The following is a 20,140-nucleotide window of genomic DNA, read 5'->3' as shown; positions in this document are numbered from 1 at the left end:
CCAACATCCACAACCGCCGGCGGGAGCCGGACAGTCAAGTCCGCCCCTGTCCTGGCCCCACGGAGCCCGCAGGTAGCCCAGTCCCTGGGGCGGCCGCGGCGCTTGCGCCGCCTCCTCTGTCCGTCCCCGTGATGGCGGCACCGGCAGCGGCCTCGCTGGTGCTGGCAGGGGGCGCTGGGCCCGCGCCTCCTCAGTAGCGGCGGGGCTGGAGCCTCCCCCGGCTCGGCGGCTTTGTTCGCTTGCAAGCGGCGGGGTCTGCCCCGGGGCCGCCGCCTCTGCCCAGCGAGCTGCGCCGAGAGCCGGCGGGGGCGCGGCCTCAGCCGGGAGGGGCGGGCCGGTCCGGGCAGAGCCACGCGGCTCCTCCCCCGCAGCTGCTGCTGCTGCCGCCCCGGGTACGGGCCCAGCCGGCTGCCCAGCGCCGCGGCAAGTTTGCGGGAAGCAGCAGCCGAGGGCCAGGGAGGCGGCGACGGCGGGAGGCAGCATGGCTGGCGGGACGAGCTCCGCGCTCTCGGAGTCAGGCTGGTAAGTGGGGCCTGCCCGCTGGGCGGCCCCGTGAGGCCGATGGTGGGACTCGGGGCCTGCCTGGAGGGTCGGGACTGGGCTGGGAAACGGCTGCTGCTGCTCTAGGCCTCTCTGGTCCCTGCCCCTTTCCACCCTGACAGGACGAGCCTCCCCCGCCTTGTGCGAGGAGCAGGAAGTGCTGGGGGGGGAAGGTAGGTAGCGTTCACATTTGAATGGTAGCTATTGATTTGACCTTTCTGGGTCACTCAGAGGGGATGTGTTAGGCACAATCACTGAGCAAAAGATCCAGGGATCAGACCTTGTATTTTTTCCCTCAGTTTCCCCTGTTTATACGGTGAAGGGTTAATCCAGACCTACATGTTTCCTACTTGTTACATGGGTAGGTAGTTGCTTCTACTTGCAGAGGCATGCTGTGGCTTTTTTAAGTTATTTTAGGCACCTGGGCAGTGGGTTCCCTTCATCATCTCCCATAAATGAAACAGAAAGTAAGGTTAACAACAGTTAATGAAGTCAGTTTCCCAGAATCCCTCAGAGTTGGTATTACTGAGCTAATATCACAAAAATGATCAAAAGATAAAGCTTAATGCACCAAGAAGTTGTCTAAATTGGTAGGCCTTACGTAGTCTAGTCCAATCTTTCTCTGAACAATTTCCCCTCATTGCTAACAGTGATATTTGGGTGCAGCTGTACGGTAACAACACTGGGAATACTGATTTAGACAAGGTTCTTAACAACCAGTGGTAGTTTTTATTGTCATTTCATTTAGACATGCTGCAAATAGGTTTAGTTAAAACACTGTAGGCACATGCCTTTCTGGACCACTAATACTACCAGTGGTTGTGCTGCATGGTAAGGAAACTCTTTATTTAAGAAAGGAGGCTAGTGTAGACAGAGCTGTAGTGAGGGGCAGACTTAGGACTAGAACACAGGAATCCTGACTCTCTCCAGTTTGTGCTAATCATTAGACATATTACTTCTCTCAAAAAAGCAACATTTATCAGACTCACCATCTTTTCCAATACAAAGCATATGCATACTCACCAGGTTATAGGTTAGTATTATTTATTTACTAGCTTAGACTTTTTTTTCTTAACTATTTTACAACCCTTTTGTAAAAATGAACACTCCTTGCAATATTTGCTCATTTTAAAAATCAGTAATTTAGTCCTAATTTGGAAAATAACTGTAGTACATGCTTAAACATCAAGCATGTGAGTAGGCTCATTGACTTGAGAGGGAATACTTATTTAAAGTCCCACATGCTTAAAATATAGCATATACCTCCTTGCTTCCTGTGTTTCGTTGGATTGGGGCCTTAGAGTGCCTAAATTTATTGCTGCCACTTTAAAAGAATCACAACAAAGGTCACCTTTTAATTGCTGGACCTTATATATTGTAACACCTATGCTGGTTCTTCAAATTTTAATTCAAAGTTCAGTTTCTGGAGAAAATAACAATCTATGGGAAGACTATAAATCTGCTGATCTGTGAACTTTCTACTCCTACAAACCTGGATTGCCTTTGAAATAACCTGCTGTTCTTTTATGGAATCATTGATCAAACTGAGAAGCTGAGGTGTCTTGCTAGGTCTGCTTCTCTGCAGATGCTTGGCTAAGGAGTAAAGGTGCTAGTTTCAGAAATTATATTCTTTAAGGCTGTTCTAGTATACAGACTTCAATACACAGGATCATGACTCTTGGCCGCTAGAGGTTAGGCACTGAAGGTAACTTAATTTTAATAACTGTATTGAAGGAATTGTATCAGCAGTTATAAGTTGAAATTAACCAACTTTTCAGACGAGTAGTTTATACTTTCATACTTAAGTTCTTTGTTTGTTTGTTTGTTTCTGGTTTCTTATTATGCAGTATGTAGATATAGTTGTATCAGAGTAGAGAGGTTATTTGGCACTGGTGCAGCTGCTGCTTGAATATTGGAATATCCAGTTCTGGGGTCCACAAGTCAAGAAGGATATTGAAAAATTGAAGTGGGTTCAGAGAAGAGCCATGAAAATAATTAGAGCAGGGGTTGGCAACCTCTGGCACGTGGCTTTCCAGGGTATACACCTTGGTGGGCCGGGCCAGTTTGTTTACCTGCTGTATTGGCAGGTTCGGCTGACCACGGCTCCCACTGGCCATGGTTCACTGTCCCAGGCCAATGGGGGTGAGGGATGTGCTGTCACTTTTCTGTTTTGACAGTCAAATGAATGTAGTACTAAGAAGATGGCTTGTTGATATTTGCACCACCTAGACATTTTAGTGGCTAGCTTATATTAATGTATAATTGAAATGGTTCACACAGTTTCTGCAGTGTGTGTCCTGGACCTTTGCAAGCTGCAGCATCAAGGAGTGGCTGATGTGCTTAAGTATTTGATTTGTGCCCTCATAATGTTGCAGGAGATGAGCCAGAGGTTTGGAGTGTGGGAGGAGGCTGAGGGTTGGGGCAGAGGGTTGCAGTGTGGGGTGACGGGGGGGGGCAGGATGAGGACTTGGGCGCAGGGGGGCAGCTCTGGGGTGGGACCAAGGATGTGGGGTTTGGAGTGCGGGCTGCGCCGGGGCAGCGCTTTAGCATGGCTGTGCAGTCATAGCAGCTGTATAAAAAAACCACACCTCCACGAGGGGAGTGCGACTACCAGCGCTGAAACACAATCTACACTGCCGCTTTACAGTTCTGAAACTTGCAGCGCTCAGGGGGGAGTTTTTTTACAACCCATAGCAAGAAAGTTGCAGCGCAGTAAAGTGACGGTGTAGACAAGGCCTTAATTTGCCTCACTTGAAAGCAGTTATTGACAAATCTGCCACCACCTTGATTTATTGTGAGCTGTTGCTTCCAAGTTGCTAGGATCAAATCTGACATTCTTTCAAGTATGGACTTCAGTGTGCCATTATATAATTTGTAACCTACATAATTTTATTTTAAAGTCTTTTTGTGTGTAATTGTTTTTTAAGGAAAAAGTAAAAATATTCAATAATATGTAGCTGTGACACCTCCTTCATCATACTTCTGTCAGCAGGATTTGAACCCTGTTCCTTTAGCGTTGCAGCACGTAATCCTGCTGCCACACAAGCTACAGAACTAACTGCATTAGCTGGCAGTAGGAGAAGACTGTTATCCTAGGGTGGTAATTGGACCACTGAAGACAGGTGCTGGATCCAGAAGGTTGTCAGGGGAGCCTGGCCCACCTTGACTCTTTCAGCCCCTCACCCCGCCACTGCCAAGCTGGGGGAGGTTTTTACCATTTGTTGCTCATGGAGTTGGGAGTGGGCCTCTGAGATTATGTGCTGGGACTGGATGATTGCTCTTGACAGAAGCCTGACCTGGCTCTCTCCCCCAGATGTCTGCTGTGGTTGCTCAAACAGCTTCAGGATGTTCCTAGTGCAGTGGCTGCTGCTGCTTTTGCGTGGGCCCAGCATTAGAATGTTTGTTTTCAGTTTAATATTTTGGAATGCTCCCAAAATTTTCCTGAGGAATGCAAGTAAGTGGAGGCATATGGTAATTTTCAACAGTTGTGTATCAGCAAAACTTCAACAGAATTTCATGGGACAAAGGAAATGCATCTCTCTAACACCAGAGCTTCCCCACTGCCAGATTTCAGTGGCTTTCTGTGATAGTGGACGTGTTAGACCTTAAAAAAAAAAAAGTTGCAAATATCTTTTTTTAATGAAAAGTGTTAGGCAAACTAAATATAGGGCTTGCTACCAGGATCCCCTTTAATAGAAGGCACTGTTTGCCAATAGTTAATACAAAGGTCATCTATTTGTAAGTATAGGGATGAACTGGGAACATGAGATACCATTGTATGTTAACTGTTGGCAAATTCTAATTTTTTTCTCACCGTGACAACTGTGCTTGGGTGCTGATTAAAATGTTCATCACTAAATCTGTATTTATAAAGTAATTGTAGGTCTGACTCCTGTTATAACATATGGAAATCAATGGTGAAATTCCATTATTTAAAACTGTAATCCTGAAATATTACTTAGTCACTTAAAATAATATATTTAACAGATATATTCTTCCGATGTAGTGGTAAATAGTCTACTGTAGTAAAATACTTTTATGAGAACTGAAATACTTTTTCAGTACTGGAAGCTCCAGTTTTGATATAATTTTATAATATATCTGTTGTTCAGGATATATCACTTTAATAATAGCACTTGAAAAACATGTAAGAATCTATCAGGTGGCCATATACTATTTACACATTATGGCATATCTTAAAATCACTTTTGTAACTCTGTTTTGATGTTAGTGGTTGTTGCGCACATATCATGGTTAGAACAGACTTCATAAAATAATGCCGGATTATAGCTATTTCAGTTAAAAGTAAATAAAAACAACCTCCTTCCACCCAAATCCTATGTTAACAGATTGTTGAAATTGACCAGTAGGGTACTCAAAATCATGAAATTCCAAAATTAATCTTGCGTGGCCTGCCTTAATTCTGCCCATTTGTATGCATTATAATCTTTAATTATGGGAGTGTGTACTATCATACAACATTTAAAAACATTACTTGCACTGATTTATCATAATGGTTCAGTATCTTCACTGACTTAAATTTGGTTTATAGATACTTTTCTCTGTGGTATGTATTATAATAGGGCCCATAATTTTCATACGAGTGTTTTGTAGTCTTTTTTGTTTGAGGTACACAGAGCAGTACACAGTGTTACAGAGTGCTTCACATGTGTAGCTTTAAGGTCATGGGAAAAATCTATCTCTTCATGCATTTGTTATGCATATGGATAATTACATGTTCCCATACTGCTTCTCAAATAATCCAATGTGTCATTTATTTCTATAGCCTTACATGCGTGTGTAGCAACTTCTGGGAGTGTATACTGTACTGTGTATGCTAAACAGTTAAAGCAGGTCACTTGTATGAAAAGTACAAAAGGAAATCATACCTGCAACATAAGCTAGAGAGTATCCCCCAATCCTGCAAAAGGCTACACGTGAGTAGTTTTATTGACCAGTGGTGTCCATAGATGATGATTGGAAGATATAGCATTATTTCAAGGAATCATGATATAACATATTACAAAGTATAATTTCAGTGAAGGATGCAAGTACTTATAGAGGCTACAGAAAAGTTGGACAGCCTTTTAATCCATATAACAAAGTGCTTGCAGATCAAATTATAAGAAAGTTGAAATTAATAATTTAGTATAGAAGGCTTTTGTTCTCTTTACCAGTGTTTTAATAAAGAATTTACTTGTGTAGTATTGGGGCTCAGGGGATGGGTTGCAGAGTCTGCCCACAGCAGTGTGTCCTGAGACTCTGGTCCTGTGGGATTGATTAGAATCTGTTCCCCACTCCAGGTGTTGCTACATGGTGCATGGGATTGCAGCACTGTTCAGGTTTGGCCCAGCCACCCCTCTGTTTTAATGACGGGTGGCCGGCTAGGCCAAATTTGAGTGATTGGCTCTGTAACCTCATGTGTGAGTAATGTTAAGACCTGGCACAAATGTGGCATGGCTGGGCTGAACCTGAGCGGTGCTGAGACTCCCAAGGTCACGATGCCTGAAGTGGGGAGCCAAGCCCAGCCAGCCTTATGGGGCTAGGAATGCCGCTGTGGTATGTACGATGTAGTTATGTTAATGTGTATATTAGTTATGTTAATGTCTATATTGTATGTTGTGGGTAAGAAAGACAGTTGGCAGTTTTTCAAAGAGACATTATTAACGGCACAAGAGCAAACTATCCCACTGCATAGGAAAGATAAGAAGTATGACAAGAGACCACCCTGGCTTAGCCAGGAGATCTTCAATGATCTAAAACTCAAAGAAGAGTCCTGCAGAAAGTGAAATCTCGGTCAAATTACGAAGGATGAATATAAACAAATTACACAAATATTTAGGGACAAAATTAGAAAAACCAAGATGCAAAATGAGATTAAACTAGCTAGGGACATAAAAAGAAACAAGAAAAAGTTCTGCAAATACATTAGAAACAAGAAGATGAGCAAGGTCAGAGTAGGCCCGTTACTCAATGAGGGGGGAAAGACAATAACAGAAAATGTGGAAATGGCAGAGGTGCTTAATGACTTCTTTGTTTTGGTTTTCACTAAGAAGTTTGGTGGTGATTGGATGTCTAACATAGTGAATGCCAGTGAAAATGAGGTAGGATCAGTTTTAAAAGTTTATTAGAGAATATTTAAATAAAGATTATACAAAGAGTTTGAAGCATCAGTTATTGGTCATTGGGGGCAACATACAGAGTATAGGGGGACGCTGGTATTTGGAAATTGGTTAGCATATAACATATACAGTCTGTAAGGTCCCCAATGCGGGGTGTACGGTGGGTGGGATCAAGAAGCAGTAAGGAAGCAGTGAGGGTACATCGCTCATACAGTGGGTTACACGCAGTCATGGGTATAAGTAAGCGGGCTGGGTAATGGGGACAGGATGACCCTCGCATGGTGGAATCCCATTCGGTAGGTTTAGGGCTCAGGGGATTTGGTTCAGTAGGGGGGGTTTATAGGCCTCCCTACCCCCCCCCCCCCGTGGGTGCACGAAGCCACGCCGGCTCACTCCTGGTATTGGTGGTGGCTGGTGATGTGCTCTGTGTAAATGTCCCTAGACCACCGGATAGTGTCTGAGACTATCAAACGTCTCATGAGCCGTGCATAGCGACGGCCCACCCCACAGGCCCTAAGTATTCGTTCATTACAGGGGTCCCAGGCACCCAGCGCCCCGACGATCAGGGCTTCGGTGTAAACCTTGTAGCCCTTTGCCCGCAGGGTGTCAGCCAAGGGGGCATATTTTTTGAGTTTACGGGCTTGGGCTTCACGGAAGTCCGGGGTCCTGTTCTCGAACGGGATCGTCACGTCGACAAGGATGATCTTTTTCCGCTCCTCGTCTGTGACGATGATGTCCGGGCGCAGCAGGCTGTCGGTGTCGGGGATGGTGCAGTTGACTGCGATCTCACCCAGGTGTGGGGCAATGGCCTTCACCAGCCGGTCCTGGACGGCATTGTGGCGCAGCTGCCAGGCTCTGGCGTGGGGCTTGCAGCTGCACAGGACGTGGGGCAAGGTCTCCAGGGTATACTCGCACTTCCTGCAGCGCTTGTCTCGGTTCCCGTGGTGGACGGCTACGTTGAGCGGGATGCAGTTCAGTCGGGCGCAATGTATGAACCGCCAGTCGGCGAAACGGGTGACGCTGCCCACGGGGAGAGGGAAAGAACAAGTCAAAAATTACTTAGACAAGTTAGTTGTCTTCAAATCACCAGGGCCTGATGAAGTGCATCCTAGAATACTTAAGGAGCTGACTAGGGAGATATCTGAGCCATTAGCAATTATCTTTGAAAAGTCATGGAAGATGAGAGACATTCCAGAAGACTGAAAAAGGGCAAATAGAGTGCCCATCTATAAATAAGGAAATAAGGACAACCTGGGGAATTACAGACCACTCAGCTTAACTTCTGTACCTGGAAAGATAATGGAGCAAATAATTAAGCAATCAGTTTGCAAACACCTAGAAGATATAAGGTGATAAACCACAATCAGCATGGATTTGTCAAGAACAAATCATGTCAAACCAACCTGATAGCTTTCTTTGACAGGGTAACAAGCCTTGTGGAGAGGGGGGGAAGCAGTAGATGTGATATATCATGACTTTACTAAGGCTTTTGATACTGTCTCGCATGACCTTCTCATAAACAAACTCGGAAAATATAATCTAGATGGAGCTACTATAAGGTGGATGCATAACTGGTTGGTAAATTGTTCCCAGAGAGTAGTTATCAGTGGTTCACAGTCATGCTGGAAGGGCATAATGAGTGTGGTCCCACAGGGATTGGTTCTGGGTCTGGTTCTGTTCAATATCTTCATCAGTGATTTAGATAATGGCATAGAGAGTACACCTACAAAGTTTGTGGACGATACCAATCTGGGAGGGGTTGCAAGTGCGTTGGAGGATAGGATTAAAATTCAAAATGATCTGGACAAACTGGAGAAATGGTCTGAAGTAAATAGGATGAAGTTCAATTAGGACAATGCAAAGAACTCCACTTAGGAAGGAACTATCAGTTGCACACATACAAAATGGGAAATGATTGCCTAGGAAAGAGTACTGCACAAAGGATCTGGGGGTCATAGTGGTTCACAAACTGAATATGAGTCAACAATGTAATGCTGTTGCAAAAAGAGCAAATATCATTCTGGGATGTATTAGCAGGAGTATTGTAAGCAAGACACGAGAAGTCATTCTTCTGCTCTACTCCCCGCTGATTAGGCCTCAGCTGGAGTATTGTGTCCAGTTGTGGGTGCCACATTTCAGGAAGGATGTGGACAAATTGGAGAAAGTCCAGAGAAGAGCCACAAAAATGATTGAAGTTCTAGAAAATGTGACCTATGAGGGAAGATGGAAAAACTTGGGTTTGTTTAGTCTGGAGAAGAGAAGATTGAGAGGGGACATGATGACAGTTTTCAAGTACCTAAAAGGTTGTTACAAGGAAGAGGGAGAAAAATTGTTGTTCTTAATCTCCGAGGATAGGACAAGAAGCAATGGGCTTAAATTGCAGCAAGGGAGGTTTAGGTTGAACAGTAGGAAAAGCTTCCTAGCTGTCAGAGTGGTTAAGCACTGGAATAAATTGCCTAAGGAGGTTGTGGAATCTCCATCATTGGGGATTTTTAAGAGCAGGTTGTAGAAACACTTGTCAGGGATGGTCTAGATCAGGGCTTCTCAAACTAGGGGCGGGGACCCCTCAGGCCATGGAGAGGCTATTACATGGGGGGTCATGAGTTGTCAGCCTCCACCTCAAACCCCACTTTGCCTCCAGCATTTATAATGGTGTTAAATATATTAAAAAGTGTTTTTAATTATTGGGGCGAGGGTCACATTCAGAGGCTTGCTGTATGAAAGGAGTTACTGGTACAAAAGTTTGAGAACCACTGGTCTAGATAATACTTAGTCCTGCCATAAGTGCAGGGGACTGGATTAGATGACATCTCGAGATCCCTTCGAGTTCTATGATTCTATAAGATATTTAGTTAATGTAATTTTTTTGCACTAAATCTATTTACTGGGTCGTAACAGGCTCTCAAAGCATACAAATGGATCCTGAGCCCTAAAAGTTTGAGAACCACTGTTATATCACCTTCATACTTCTTTTATATTAGAAATGTTCAATTGTGCTTCAGTTCCGTAGTCTGAAATGCAACTATCCATAAGAAAACCCATAGAGAAGAGTCCTCTTGTCATATACATGCTTAACTTCATTACTGTTAGGGTCAATGCATAAAGTTCGTGTGGGAAGTTTTCAAAAGTACAAAGGGTAATTGGGTGTCTATCTGCTCTTGTGCCTTTGAAAATCTCTTCCCCCCTCCCTTGCTAAATTGCAGTATCACAGCATAGAAAAAGGTTTAGTTTTAAGATTGAAATGTTTAATTCTAAATTACTATTTAGGGCCCCATTCACACGGCCATTCTAAACTCAACAGTCTATACCCAGCTCTCCTGTGTGTTTCTGTATGACCCAAGGAATGCCATGGAACTGCCGTATCTGATTATGCTTGCCAGCTTTTTAAAAGACTTGAGTTTTACAGTTGAAGAACCCTATATAAGTGCTAAGAAGTTTTATTCAGTGATTTTAGGGGCTGGTGCAGGAGTCGGAGAAGAAAGTGGGTTATTTTCAGGGATCTGTCTGTGACTTTATTTACAGCAGCCATTTTTGAGTGAGTCTAATACTATGAGACTAAAGTGATGAGTGAATTTGGGAATGTTGAGAGGAGCTTCTGATTTAAAAAAAAAAAAAAAAAGGTGTTTTGTAATACCATGAATGATAATTCCTTTGCCTCATTTGAGAGAAAAAATTCTTCAAAACAAGTTCTGGGAACTACAAATATGTGTATTACTTTCCCTGTCTTCAGAGAAACATGGCTCAGTGTATCTTACTGAACCTTTTAAGGTTCAGATATAGCACACATCAGATGTCTATATTTGTGTGTATATATTTTAATAGCCCAAAGAAAATGGATGACTGGGATGAGGAACATTTAATTACCGTTCATTAAGTTTGGAAATATCTACAGACTTTGGAATTCTTGCTTAGGATGAGCACTACGCAACACTTATTCTTGGCAATATTATCCACAACTTTTTGTCTGTAGAGTGGTGTACATATAATATTTTAAATCTCACATTACAAACTCAATATTACAAATTCATTCTGGTATTAATGAACTACAGAAGTCATAGTAAGTAAAAAGGGAATGGTCACCCAACCTGAAAATACCTTATTTTTCATCTTGTATTCAATAGCTAGCAGGTTTGGACCTGATTAATATTTAAATGGATGATCACTTGAGGACGCTACTACTTAGCATTTATATAGCACTTTATATTTTCAAAGCACTGTACAAACATAATAGATAATACCAGGTGCTCTAATCTCTGCTTTTCTGTGATAGCAAAGGCTGTTACTGATTTCATACATGGCTTGAAACATTTGCTGTGCTGATTAGCCAGAGGCACATTCCAAAAACTTGGGAGAGGCTACAGGTAGCAAATGGGTGAGAAGACTGTGTTTTTAATCTGTCTGGAGCTTGTGGGATGTTAACTTTTGGCTGTCCTCTGTTTCTAGACTTGGATTTGTCCTTTTGTATCAGTCTTGTGTGTAACACCACCTGGTAAATTTTGAGGCTCCCTACTGTCTCTGGGCTGCTGAGACATAAGAATAACCTATGTCTTGCCCTGGCTCTGGGTGGGATAGGCTGGACTCCCCACCTACATACTAGAAAAGATTTTGTGACAGGCCCATTGTATTCCTTGGTCTTCACATTGGTCTTCTAGCCCCTTCTCCTCCTGCTGTTGTCTCATTTTTGGCCTTCCTCCCACTTAGGTTACATTTCTACCTTCTAAAACCAAACAAATTTGCCCTGTAGTGACACTGTAAAGAAAACTGGAAAAAACAAATGTATTTAAAATTTTTCATGTAATTTGGAGCTATGAATAATAATAATGCATAATCCTAACTACATGTGTGCTTCATGATGTCACTGCAGGGTGGAGGTTAGGTGGTTGTTTGTCTTAGCTGTATATTTCCATATCTTAAAGTGTTTTTGATTTATTTTAAGTTTAACCATAATGTTGAATTTCTTGGCTTGGGTAGTGCCTCTTCCATTTGTTTGGGTAAAAGGGGGATACTTACAACATCCTGGTATTGTTTTTATCCTGAAGTAATGGATATGTACTCTCAACCTGAGCTCCAATTTAATGCAGTTCTTATCTGGTAATAATACTTAATAAGTACACGTGATTCGTGTTTGGATAGAAGCCACAGCAATTTTATTATCTTCACGAGCATTCAACTTTTAGTCTGCTCAGGTTTTTGGAAGCATCAAGTTCATACTTGGCATGCTTGTCTCTTAATGCAGTTATTATAGCCACTTTCTACTAGTAAAGACTGTTGTTCTTGAGCGCCTAGCTAAGGGCTTGTGTGCAGAGTCTGGTAGTGCATAGCAAGCTGAGGTGGTTGATCTACATAGCCTGGTGCACACTAAGGCTATGTCTGCGCTACAGACTTTACAGTGTCACAGCTGTACCACTGCAGCTCTGTAAGGTCTTCTGTCTGTGAAACTTATGTCAGTTGGGGTGAGGTTTTTTTCACACCCCTGACTGAGAAAAGTGATAATGTAGACATAGCCTAAGTGGCCTTGTGGACCCTACTACCATGAATTAAAGGGTTGATAGTATTATTTGACATACTGCTTTTTTATTGTCAAAAATACACCCTTTTCTCCCTGATCCCATTGTTTAAAAACTCTTGTCCATGACTTGGTCTTGTTCTCACCTTGGTTACTGTAACTTCCCTTCCATTCTGTCCTATTCTTATTGACCTCTCCTGCCACTTCCTTTTGCACTCTTTGGATATGTCTACACTAGGAAATGATTTTATACAGTTGATTGCGTATATCCACACTATGCGCAGTAGGTCAGCGGAGTGTGTCCTCAATACCGTGGCTAGCATGGACTTTCCGAGTAGTGCACTGGGGGTAACTATCCCACAGTTCCTGCAGTCTCTGCCGCCCATTGGTATTCCTGGTTAAGCTCCCAATGCCTGATGGGGCAAAAACAGTGTTGCAGGTGGTTTTGGTACATATCATCAGTGGCCTCTCCCTCTGTGAAAGTAATGGCAGACAATCATTTTGCTCCTTTTTTCTGTGTGGATGCCATACCACGGCAAGCATTGAGCTCGGTCAGGTCACTGCTGCTACTGGGAGCATTGTAAACAGCTCACACATTATCCTGCAGTACGTGCAGAACATGCAAAAGGAAGGAGCAACAACGCGATCACAGTAGTGATGAAAACATGGACACAGACTTCTCTCAAAGTACAGGTGCTGGCAATTTGAACATCATGGACACCATGGGAAGGGCCAAGGGACGTACTGCCTGTGGCTTTCCACTGCCCCCGTTGGCCTGAGACTGCAAATCACGTCCAGTGGGAGCTGCGATCGGCTGAACCTGCCGACGCAGCAGGTTAACAAACTGGCCTGGCCTGCCAGAGTGCTTGCCCTGGTGAGCTGCTTGCCAGAGGTTGCTGACCTATACTCTAGGGTGATAAACAGTTCCTTGCGATTGGGGAGAATGGTTTCTTTGCTTGCGTGCTGTGCTCTATCCTCATCCTCTTCCACCTCATCTTCCTCATCCCTCAAATCCTCATCCTCAGTTACATGAGACTCCCCCCGGCAGGTGTCCACGGACCGGGGTGGGGTAGTGTTGGGGCCTGCCCTAGAATTGCATGCAGTTCATCAAAGAAGCGGCATGTCTGGGGCTCTGACCCGGAGCGGCCGTTTGCCTCTTTGGTGTTTTGGTAGGCTTGATTGAGCTCCTTAATTTCCATGTGGCACTGCTGCAGGTCTATGTTGTGGCCTCTGTCCATCATGCCCTTGGAGATTTTTTTAAATATTTGGGCATTTCGTCTTTTGGAATGGAGCTCTAATAGCATGAATTCGTCTCTCCAAACAGTGATCTGATCCAGTTCCTCCCGTTTAGTCCATGCTGGAGCTCTTTTGCAATTCTGGGACTGCATGGTCACCTGTGCTGATGAGCTGGCCAAACAGGAAATGAAATTCAAAAGTTCCTGGGGCTTTTCCTATGTACCTGGCTAGTGCATCTGAGTTGAGAGCGCTGTCCAGAGCGGTCACAATTTAGAACTCTGGAATAGCTCCCGGAGGCCAGTACCATCAAATTGTGTCCTCACTACCCCAAATTCATCCCGGCGATGTCGATTTCAGTGCTAATCCCCTCGTCGGGGAGGAGTACAGAAACTGATTTTAAGAGCCCTTTAATTCAACAAAAATTGCATTGTCGTCTGGACAGGTGCAGGGTTAAATCGATCTAACGCTGCTAAATTCGACCTAAACTTGTAGTGTATACCAGGGCTTGTTTTCACATCAGTTACTGTAGTATTCCGAAGTTTGGAACCCTCTTCTGCTTCCTTCTGCCAAGCCTGACACTCAGCTCCTTCAAATCTCTTGTTGCAATCCATTCCTTCCAGGAATCTCTTGCTTCTACCTTCTTATCATAAATAATTTATTCTCCTGTGGTATTTTGTGTCTGTTCTTCTTGCATTTTAAGATCTTTGGGGGTGAGAATCTACCTTATTTTGTTTGTAGAGAGCTGTGTGTATTTACAGTGTTATACAAAATATTGTTAATAATTTGGTTAATTGCTGCCCATAGTTTAGTTGCACTGAATATGACCAGTCACGTAAATTTCATGCTGCTGTTCAGGAAAGCTAGGGCTAGCAGAATTACTTGCTCAGAACTACTTACTCCATCTTTTGCTTCTGAGTAGTACAGGGTGAATAATGTAATGTGATACTCCTATTGTGAGTGAATAGTTAGATGGCTGTGCAATATTACTGAATGTGCAAAATTTTTTATCTGTTGAACTTGCCACTTGTACTAAAGGTAACTTGCTCCCCCCCATTATGAAATATGAAATTTATTTTAAACGGTTCAGCATTTTACAAACACCTAGAAAGCCATTTAACTTTAACATAGTGGTAACATTTCTACACTGCCTCTACCACATTTCTAAGTCCAATATAATTTTTTATTGTCCAATGCTATCATAGCTACAGTCCAGACTTGTAGCTTTTTAGAAACCCACTTAAGACAAACACGTGTACTTTTGGAATGATATTTCTTTCAACAGAAGGAGTGGTTAAAAAATGTTTTGCATCTAAACATTTTTAACCATTAAAACCTGATGGCAAGAAATTATCCCATTTTTCCTGCAAGTTTGAAATCCAGTCATAATACAGATTTTTCCTTTATCATTTTCAAAACATAATTAATTTAAAGAAAGTTTATAGGTTCCTGTTTATAAGGCCTGGTCTACACTACGCATTTATACCGAATTTAGCGGCGTTAAACTGAATTAACCCTACACCCGTCCACACAACGGAGCCCTTTATTTCGATATAAAGGGCTCTTAATATCAATATCTGTATTCCTTCCATACAAGGGAAGTAATGCTCAGATCGGTATTGCCATTTCAGATTAGGGTTAATGTGGCCGCAATTCAACGGTATTGGCCTCCGGGAGCTATCCCACAGTGCACCATTGTGACCACTCTGGACAGCAATCTGGAGTTGGAGGCACTGGCCAAGTAGACAGGAAAAGCCCCATGGACTTTTGAATTTCATTTCCTGTTTGCCCAGCGTGGAGCGCTGATCAGCATGGACTGTACGGGAGATACTGGATCTGATCGCTTTATGAGGAGACAAATCTGCTCTATCAGAATTCCATTCAAGAAGTCGAAATGCCAAAGTATTTGAAAAAAATCTCCAGACAGAGGCCACAGCAGGAATTCAACACAGTGCTGCGTGACAAGCATATTGGAAAGCCAAAGAATCAAATGGATGCTCATGGAGGGAGGGAGGGGTACTGAGGACTCCAGCTATCCCACAGTCCCCACAGTCTCCGAAAAGCATTTGCATTCTTGGCTGAGCTCCCAGTGCCTGAAGGGTCAAAAGCATTGTCCCGGTGGTTCAGGGTATATGTCGTCAATTTACCCCACTCCACCTCCCCTCCCTCCCCCGTGAAAGAAAAGGGAAACAAATCATTTCTTAACTTTTTTCAATGTCACCGTAGGTCTACTACATGCTGCTGGTAGACATGGTGCTGCGGCGCTGAACAACAGCATTCCCCTCCTCTTCTTTTCCTGATGGTAGATGGTACAAAAGGCTTCGAAACCGTCCTCATCATCCCGTGAGTGCTCCTGGCTGGCCTCGGTGACGTCGGCCGGGGGCGTCTGGGCAAAAATGGGAATGACTCCTGGTCATTCTCGCCAGATGGTGCAAAAGGATTGAAAACTGTCCTCATCATAGCAACTGGGGGCTGAGCTCCTCACCCTCACCCCTCCTTTCATGTCTAATGAAGATTCTGTACTGCCAGGACTATAATAGCAGTGGGAGGCTGCCTCCCCCTCATTTTATCTCACTAATAAGTCAGTGTTTCTTATTCCTGAATTCTTTATTACTTCATCACACAAATGGGGGAACAGTGCCATCGTAGCCCAGGAGGGGTGTGGGAGGAGGGAAGCAACGGGTGGGGTTGTTGCAGGGGCACCCCCTAGAATAGCATGCAGCTCATCATTTCTGCGGGATATCTGGGTCTCTGACCCGCAGCGACTGTGCTCTCTGTTTCTCTAGTAGACTTGCCCCATATTCTAGGCAGGACTGACTCTATTTTTAGACAAAACATTTTTGTCCATGCGCCCCCGGCCGACCTCAGCTAGGCCAGCCAGGAGCACCCATGATAGCAGCAGACGGTACAAAAGGATTGATAACCGTCATCGCCAATTTCCAATTGCAGATGGTTCAAAAGGATTGATAACCATCATCGCCAATTTCCAATTGCAGATGGTACGAAAGGATTGATAGCCGTCATCGCCAATTTCCAATTGTAGACGGTGATATAGGGCTGGTAACCATCTCTGCTACATTGCCAACGTAAATGAATGCTGCTATGTAGCACTGCAGTACCGTGTCTGGCAGCAGCATCCAGTACACATACGGTGACAGTGACAAAGGGCTAAACAGGCTCCATGGTTGCTGTGCTATGGCGTCTGCCAGGGCAATCCAGGAAAAAAGGGTGTGAAATGATTGTCTGCTGTTGCTTTCACGGAGGAAGGATTGAGTAACGACATTTACCCAGAATCACCCGCGACACTGTTTTGGCCCCATCATGCATTTGGCTCTCAACCCAGAATTCCAATGGGCAGGGGAGACTGCAGGAACTATGGGATAGCTCCGGAAATCGACGCTAGCCTCGGTACATGGACGCATACTGCCGAATTAATGTGCTTAGTGTGGACATGTGCACTTGACTTCATACAATCTGTTTTTAAAAAACGGTTTCTGTAAAGTCGGAATAATCCCATAGTGTAGACATACCCTAAGTCTCAGTGACAACCATGGTACACATGTCCATAAGTAGGGAAAGAAAGAAAAACGGTTTGCTAAGACTTATGAATGAGCACACAATTTGTTTTAAGGGGCACTTGAGATTTACTTAGGTCTTGTCCACAGTACACAGCTTTGTTGGCAAAAGGCTGCTTTTGCCGACAAAACAGTGAAGCTGTACACTCTACAATGCTACTTTTTGTGACAAAACAAAACCACCTTGACGAGAAGCATAGAGCTTTTTATGGCAAAGTTAAAGCAGCAAAGCGTCAATGTACACTCTGCGGTTGATTGTGTCAATGTAACTGGCCTCTCACAATGACCGCTTTGCTCACTGTTTTGAACTCTACTGCCTTGCACGCATGCACCACTCCCCTTTCAAAGCTCCAGGAAGCTTTGACTTTCCTCAGCAGAGAGAGCTCATGTGCTGAGCAATGGTGCAAGTAAGCTGCTACGGTCAAGTACACCTGCCATTAAGACATTTATTGCTGGTATGCTTACCGGAAAGACATTTTCAAGAATGAATATTAAATACTGTTTTTGAATTGCTTCTCAATGGGCTGAATGTCAGATTTCATCTTTTGGGAAAAATAAAGAAACAGAGCTCATATCACTTCGAAAAAATTAACGAACACAAAAGGTCAGCTGCTCATACTGAAGCTACAAAAATTGTAGAAACAGCTAAGAAAGACATGCTGATAAACATCAGTGCAAAAAGTTAAGAAGCAGACTTTGAAACCACTGCTTGTGAGTTCAGGACAGCTTACTGCATTGCGAATATTAATTGGCCATATACTGTCCACGAGAGCCTGATTGACCTGCAACAACTGAATGGAGGTGAGATGGGTCAGTTACTTCAAAGCCAAACTGTCTGTGGTGATGTGATACAGAGCATGTCTCCGCACAAATGAAGAAAAAAATTCTCTCAGATAATCGAGACCAAATCCAAGATCACCATACTAGTTGACGAATCTACTACTCTTGTTTAAAAATCAACAATATATTTACAAGCCAGTGTTGATGGTGTTATGAAGCCAGTAGCATTTCCGTTGGATTTGATTGAGTTAGACACTGCATCGGTTGAGAACATTAAAACGAGATATAATCAAATGTTTACTAGGCTGTGGATTCACTATGGAATTACTGACCGAGGTCTGTCAGTTTTTTCAGTGATGGTGAAAATGTCATGCTAGGAGTCAAAGCTGGAGCGGGCAAACTCCTACAGAAATACTTCCTGTATGTTATTCTGTGGCATTGCTTTAACCATAGACTTGAACTGGCAGTTGATCAAGCACTGGATATTACTGGGGATACAAACGATTTCAGAGCATTTTTAGACAGCTTATACTTGCTTTACAATCAGTCACCAAAAAACGCCAGTGAACTCTGTACACATGCGAACGAGCTATATGTTGTACTTAAAAAAAAAAAAAAATTGGTAGAGTTTTCAGTGTACAATGCGTAGCTTAAACGTGGAGAGTTGGCAATACAGTCTGGCCAGACTTACCCAGTCTTACCCAATACAGATTTACCCAGTATTAGCTAAACATTTCGAGGAAGCCTCACAAGACCAGTCTAGGGATAGAAGAGAATGAGCAAAATTCCAAGATGTCTCAAAACTGTGTTTGGTCAACTTCGTAAAAATCTGTCATGAATGTTAGATGTCCTAACTGAGCTCAAGAATTTGTCTGAACTCTTACAAGACAGAGAACTGATGATCCCAAAACCAGACCACCTGATGAAAATCTATTTGCAGAGAATCGAGTACCTACATAGAAGCCCTGGATTGCACACTGAACAGGCACAGCAAGCCAAAGAGGCTATGGCATTCAAGAACACAAAATTGTCAGGCCCCAGGAACAGTCCTACAATTAATCCATTGCAATTCATTCAGGCCATTATTGACATGAGGTGCAAGATATTCACCACCGTTACTAACCAGGTTAATCAAAGCACAGCAGAAAGCAGTAAAACTGCTTACCTCAATGTGATTGAGAATGTGTCTGTTTTCAAACCTGAAACATGGCAACATTACGCAGAAAAGTTTGAAGAAACTGAAATTTGTGCACTGTGTAAAACTCTGAAGGTCAGTCACCATGAACCAGACCTGAGATTTGTGGAATACAAGTGTAGTGCAGGATGGACTGTTCCTGAGAAATTAAAGAAATTACTTCTCACTGTAGACGCTCTTGCAGTGAGTAATGCCACTGCGAATGAGGCTTCAGCATTATAAGCAAAGTAATCATGGATGAACGGACTGCATTGACCACTCGGCATGTGGCGGGATCTACTTTTTATTTCAATCATTGGACCTTCCTACACTATGATAAATCATGGCTGAGCAAGGAACATCAGGCAGCCCATTTAACTGAGGGCCTGGCACGACGAGAGCAAGCAGAGCAACAGGATCAGGCCTACTACGCACTGCTGTGGAAGTGTCTTTGATTTGATGAGTTGCTGTCATAAATTTGAAAATTACTCTGTTAAATTGACTAATTGAATTAGCTATTTAAGTGATTATCAGTTGATCTAATTAGTACTGAAGTTAGTTAGCTATTGAGACCCTGAGGTTTTTGTGTTGATGGTCATGGAATATCTTTTGTGTGTGTGAGGGTGGGATCAGGGGTTCGGTACTGTACTGGTAAGAGTTAAAATCTACTTGCACCGCTGATGCTGAGCATGACCGGCAGGAAAACTGTGACATGTCTTCCTGCTTGAAGTATAGGGAAGGGATGGATCATTGGTCTGTGAGCTGAGGAGGATGTGGAAGAACTCTGAGGAAATCACAGAACCATTAATGTGGAATCCCTCTCACCCTGGCACTAGGAACATAGCGTCATTCGGAGAGGGGAGAGAGACTGCTGTGCTGTGCAGAGCCAGGGAAGGAGATGGAGGCTGCTGTGTGTGAGGTATTCCCCTCCCTTGCCTCAGAATTGGTTGGTTCCGGCTGCTGTCTGAACTTAAAAGGACAGCGTGCCAACACTCTCTCCCCAACACACAAACTCCTCTCCACACACTCTGCCAATGCACACTCTGTGTCTCCCACACACTTTCTGTCACACACACTACCCCCAGTCCCCCATTTCAGTGGAAAAACGACTGGCAATCCAGATGCCCATGAAATGATGGGATTGAGAAACCTGCATTATGGGACACAGTACCTACCCCATGAAGCATTGCAAAGCCTTCCCAAAGAATCC

At 43.6% G+C, this 20,140-nt stretch overlaps 1 protein-coding gene across 1 annotated transcript in view; it reads left to right on the top strand.

The window, feature by feature from the left end:
* Window positions 1-375: 375 nt before the first annotated feature.
* TDRD3 (tudor domain containing 3) overlaps window positions 376-20,140 on the top strand; it is a 287,845-nt gene continuing 268,080 nt past the window's right edge. The window contains exon 1 of the mRNA XM_050948387.1: window positions 376-522. Within this exon, the coding sequence (XP_050804344.1) occupies window positions 482-522 (41 nt within the window). The 5' untranslated portion in view covers window positions 376-481. The remainder of the gene's footprint in view (window positions 523-20,140) is intronic.

The sequence above is a fragment of the Gopherus flavomarginatus genome, chromosome 1, assembly GCF_025201925.1.
Source record: "Gopherus flavomarginatus isolate rGopFla2 chromosome 1, rGopFla2.mat.asm, whole genome shotgun sequence".
Classification (NCBI taxonomy): domain Eukaryota; kingdom Metazoa; phylum Chordata; order Testudines; family Testudinidae; genus Gopherus; species Gopherus flavomarginatus.
This window is presented reverse-complemented; position numbering and strand designations above follow the sequence as displayed.